The sequence below is a fragment of the Henckelia pumila genome, chromosome 3, assembly GCF_033568475.1.
Source record: "Henckelia pumila isolate YLH828 chromosome 3, ASM3356847v2, whole genome shotgun sequence".
In the NCBI taxonomy this organism is placed as follows: Eukaryota; Viridiplantae; Streptophyta; class Magnoliopsida; order Lamiales; family Gesneriaceae; genus Henckelia; species Henckelia pumila.
Genome location: NC_133122.1, coordinates 6,178,188 through 6,183,606, shown reverse-complemented (window position 1 = coordinate 6,183,606; position 5,419 = coordinate 6,178,188). Strand labels below are relative to the sequence as shown.

At 35.7% G+C, this 5,419-nt stretch overlaps 1 protein-coding gene across 1 annotated transcript; it reads left to right on the top strand.

Annotated features, from left to right (window-relative positions):
* The first annotated feature begins 4,503 nt into the window (after positions 1-4,503).
* Positions 4,504-5,121, top strand: LOC140888019 (uncharacterized). Its single transcript, XM_073295691.1, has 2 exons — positions 4,504-4,735; positions 4,793-5,121. Exons 1-2 carry the CDS (start codon positions 4,504-4,506, stop codon positions 5,119-5,121), a joined length of 561 nt encoding a protein of 186 aa, XP_073151792.1.
* Positions 5,122-5,419: the final 298 nt, after the last annotated feature.

Genomic DNA, 5,419 nt, shown 5'->3' with positions numbered 1-5,419 from the left:
GGTTAATAACCGAAGTCTTTTGCGACTTTTCTACTAGTGTACTGATAGATATTGATGCATTCTCTGCCTGTTGAGCTTTTGATTACTGTTGTTGCTATTCTTCGTTTTGAGAAGATGAATAGTTTGCAGAGAGATTAGTTCAAAATTCTGAACTTTGATTTGATGAGAAATTTATTGAACTGAGTAGTATTGTACTACGGTTATCAGATTTTGATTATATTATCTTTTAGCTACTTTAACTGAGTACATGGCAACCGAGGAATTGATTTCAGATAGTAGTCAAATTTCGATTCGAACTGATAGACGAATGGAAATCTTTTAGTAAGGATTCTCGATTCAAAGTTTCCTTTCATATTTGTTTTTTTGATGACAGTTTTTTATAGAAATTGCGGATGAATTATCGATAATGGAAATTGAAGTTCTGAAAATTCTGCCCGAATTGGTTGATATACCAGAGATTGTGAAGTTTGCTGATGTTGTTCCAGATCATATTCTTGGAATGCCTTTGAATTCAGCTCCGATTAGAGGTCAGGATACCATCAGCTGAGAAATTGAGAAGATAGATGTCCAGAGACCAAATTCAAAATGAGATTTTGCCGAGCAGTTATATGATATTCTATTGAAGTACAAATCTTGATGGGATAGAGGTATCATGGTGATTATTTTATCTCTGGAAATGAGATTTTTGTTGATCATTGCAAGACCAAAGCTTATATTAATTGATCTAGACATATATCTATAACCGAGATCTTGAAGATTTATGAGTCTATCAAGTTTCTATAGTTGATTCATCGAGGAATTCTTATCTTTTGTGAAGCCGATTAGTCAGCTAACTTTGAAGAAAACGTCTTCCGTCTTAACCGAATCTTATGAGATCAGTGTTATTGATTGAAGAAGAGATTGTACATCGCTTTAGTATTCTTTATTCCTTATGTACCAATGATCTTTAGTGCATTGCATTTTTTATTGAGATTTGAGGTATACTCATGTTTAGAAGAATCACTTATTTCTTGAGCACCGAGGCAGCTGAAGACGCTCGAGACTCAATGTTTGATTCTGGATTTGAGCTCGCAGCGATCTTATTGATTAGAATATCATGTATCTATTTTCTTATGAGGAGATTTCCGTAATATTTCCTGATCTTGGAAGTTGGAGAAATTGTTTCGCCGTCCAAACTGAATATGAAAAAGAGAAGATGATTAGATATACTGAGGAATTTCTGATTGGGAATCTATTCTTTATGAAAATTTGAATGCAACAGCTGATGTTTTGAGCCGAAAGAAATTTTCTTATTTTATCTACTATCGGTATTTTTCTTTGATCGATGATTGCTGAATTTCTGAATTAGAATGCGAAACAGATAGGAGTCATCAACTGACGGCGTAACGACTGAAAATTGGTAACCGAAACGATATCGAACTCATAACTAACTTCATGTATCACTTATAACCAACATATCAACATAAAAATCTGCATAAACCCATATCAGAGGCTATATATTTCGAAACACATGTTGGAAATCATATCAAATACAACCGATATCCGTTCTACGATTCGGTTTTGCACATACAAGATATGAAGCTCAAGAACATGAAGATAAAATCAAATTCTAATTCCCTTCATATCTGAACTTTCAAACATACTTGAAACATCAAAATACTTGCACCAAATTGAATCCCTCATCGCAAGGATTCCGGAACTATTCTCGGAATTAAATTCGGTTGGCTGTATCAAAAGATATCAAGATTTGAAAGTCAAAATCAAATGAAAAAGATGAAGTCTTGTTTTTGTTCTGAAATTATGAATGCAATATCCATAATACACGTTTCATAAGCTGACTAATCAATTCATAGTGGATATAATCAAGCCATATTGCAATTTAGTCCCTCAACTCTTCAATATTTGCAATTCGTTCCTCAGCCCTTATTTTAATTCAATTTCAATCCTAAATAATTTAAGAATATTAGAATTTAAATCAAAACTCTAAAAATTCTCAAATTAAATATTCCCAGATTAAAATTAAATAATCTCGGAATAAATCAAATAATCCCGGGCCTTACAATTGTTGTACAAGAAATTCATAATAGTTAACAAAACTCTTCAGTTAGTGCAATAATCAAGAACCACACTCATGATCTTATCCTTCCTGGATCGGGGAGTTTCATAGAATCTTCTAACTTGAACCATGGACTTCCAGGATAAGTACCATGATTTACCAAATCTGGTACCAATTGAGTTTATGAAAAGGCATGGACCGCTCACCCTCACCTAGCCCAATCAGGTTATTCACATATTGGGCCGGCCCAGCACCATAGGTCGGCAAAGCCTCTAAATCCCAATCGTATGTTCTGGCTGTCCGTCGTTCTGAGGATAATAAACTGTACTCAGAAGTATTCAATAACGAAAGCCTCTTCAAAATATATGCCCAAAAGAAAGGGTATATCAAAGATCTCCGTCTGAAATGACAAAATTAGACAATCAAACAATCTGAAAAAATATTTTTTTACAGAATATCTATCATCTGATCAATATTGAGAATCATTTTGTATGGAAAACAGTAGCAGATCTCATCAATCGGTCAATCATAATTAAATGTTATCTCAATCTCACACTGATCAAAGAAGTTTCATGATGAATCCATCGAAACATGATCTCTATTTATTCTGAACCAGAATAATCTGTACGACATACCATTGGATCGTTCTCTCTCTTCTTTCAACTATTGACAATTCAAAATATCGGGATAAATACCTCAACATCGTTCTTCATCTTCTTCTACCAGAACTGACTCTTCAATCATCGTATACCTTTTAATCATCTGAAAGAATACTGAATAGACTGCAATGTGCCAATCTCAAGATATGTGGTTTCCATCAGAATCATCTAGCGCAACAATATTCTTAATCACAATTAATGAATCAACACCAACCTGAATCTCAAACTGGTTTAGTTTTGAATTTTCTTCATTGAATACTGATAAATCAAATCAAATCTCTGTACATTCTTAATCTTCTCAATCAACTTGGATTCGGTTCGAAAGTAAAAATTCTGATAGACCTTAAAGCCGTTTTGATATCTTTATGATTGAACTGAATATGATATGAGTTCTTTGTGATATATTGAGCTTATGATCACCTTGTTTCAGCTTGCTAAGAGATTTACGAACTTGAGAAGTTTTATTTCGAACCGAAGAAGAAGTTGAGCAAGGTTTGAAGTGTTCTTTGAAGATTGAATGATGATGTTTGAATAGAGTTGATATATGTGTTCTTGTTGTTATGTTTCAGATTTAAAGCCTCAAGAACCGAGACGAAACAAGAAGGTATAAGACAACATCGAGAGTCAGGAATTCAATACTCAAGAATGACGCTTCTTGAGTTATTCCGCAAAAACCACATGATTATTTATCATTTGTGTTTATATTATTGATGTTGTCGATCCATTTCAGGTAGTGGATCTTTATTTGATATGATATGATATGATATGAGATATGAATTGATTCTTATGCCAAGGTCAGATGGACCTTATTTTTGAGTCTGATGAGATGACGATAGATTGATATCCATGTCAAGATCATATACGAATCTTGATGGAAAAGAGTGTGATAGGAATCAATTCTTTATATATATGCGTTTACTTTATTCTTGATTCGAAATGTTTAGAGTCGATGTAAATTTATTTAACGCATGTATATGTTGATTATACTGAGAATTGTATTCTCACCGGAGTTTATCCGGCTGTTGTATTGTTTTGTATGTGTGCATGACGACACATGGGGCAGGAGCTGGCCAAAGTCGACGAGGGTTGCTCATGAGAGAAGATTAGACGTGGACTCGGGTTGTTTATAGCTGAATCGATGTGTATAGTCCTAGCAAGCATGTTAGAAAACACTTATGAATATTTATCTTGAGAAGTTGATGAACACTTGTGTAGTTTCATGCTTTTGTTGGATTCCAAACTATTAGATTGTTGTTTAATTAATGATGTTTAATTACTAATTGCACTAAGAATGAGATTAGCAACCCGAGGCCCCACAACAGGTGGTATCAGAGCGAGGTTATTTCTTGGACTGAACTAGAATGAGCAGGGTAGATCGAGTCTATTTGGTTGTTTATGTATTCTTGAAGCATGTTTACTATCTGAACTGATTTATTAAAGCTTTGAGAATTGCATGCTACCTGCTTATCTGATTTGATTTTAAGCATGTCTTGACAGAGACTGAATCAGAACTCGATCTCTTGAGAAGGCATTATAGTGCTAATCAGAGGAGGACTGAAACAGATTTGTTAGATCTGATATTGAATTGTGTACTAATCTTTTTGATAATCAGATATGTCTCGAAGACCATAGACTAGACAGACTGGCACAGTTCCGTTGCCAAAACAGGAAGTTATAGCACTGACAATGCCACAAGCAACAGAAGCACAGAGAGTAGAACCAACAGTGCCATAGGAAACCGAAATTCCTAGAACTGAACAAGGTAGTACTTCAAGAGATACGGGGGATATGACTGCTACTCCGATGGAAACTCTGTTGAAATGTTTTAAGTCGTTTAAACCGCCAACACTGAAAGGAACTGAAAATTATGTGGAATTTGAGAGTTGGCTCGAGGATATTGAAGAGTTATTTGAATCCCTTGACTATGCCGACGTTCTTCGAGTCAAACTTGTGATACACCAACTACATGAAGTTGCAAAAGGTTGGTGGATAGCAACACGAAGAGCACTGGAGCATCGAGGTACGGTCATTACATGGTCTTTTTTTAAAACTATTTTCTATCAACGATTCTCCCCAGTGTCTTATAGAAAGGAAAAAGGAGCAGAATTTTCTAGCTTGCAGCAAGGTCAATTTAACATTGAACAGTATGGTGCCAAATTTACGAGTCTGCTGAAATTTGATCCCCATATAGTAGACATTGATGAAGCTCAAGCTGACCAGTTCATTAATGGGTTGAATCCAGATATTTTTACTCTGGTGAATGCGGGACGACCAAACAACTTTTCCGATGCTCTTAATCGTGCAAAGGGGGCTGAATCTGGATTATTGAGACAACGAAGAGAACCGTTTGTGCCATCACCAGTGAGACAACCCCAAGAACAGCCACAGATTCCACCACCACCTTGATTTGAAGGAGGAGGTAGTAGTAGTGGTAAGAAGAATTTCTTTAAAGCGGTCTGGAGGTAGTTCTTCAAGCTCAAGTGGATCCAAACAGTTTAGAGCTAGACAGAAGTATAGTGGTTCTGAGATGTACTGTACCAAGTGTGGAGGTCGTCATGCCAACAACCAGTGTTTCACAATGTCTGGTAGCTGTCATATTTGCAATCAAACAGGACATTTTGCGAGAGTATGCCCACAGCGTGGTGTTGGAAGTTCACAAGGTGCAGGATCATCGAGATCAATGGCTCAATCTGAGAGACAAGCA

What these genes read in the sequence shown, in the direction of transcription:
- LOC140888019 (XM_073295691.1), top strand. Translation starts at nt 4,504, where the DNA reads ATGACTGCTACTCCGATGGAAACTCTGTTGAAATGTTTTAAGTCGTTT. An exon ending in AAGAGCACTGGAGCATCGAG is followed by an intron (nt 4,736 to 4,792) that starts GTACGGTCATTA and finishes GATTCTCCCCAG; the next exon opens with TGTCTTATAGAAAGGAAAAA.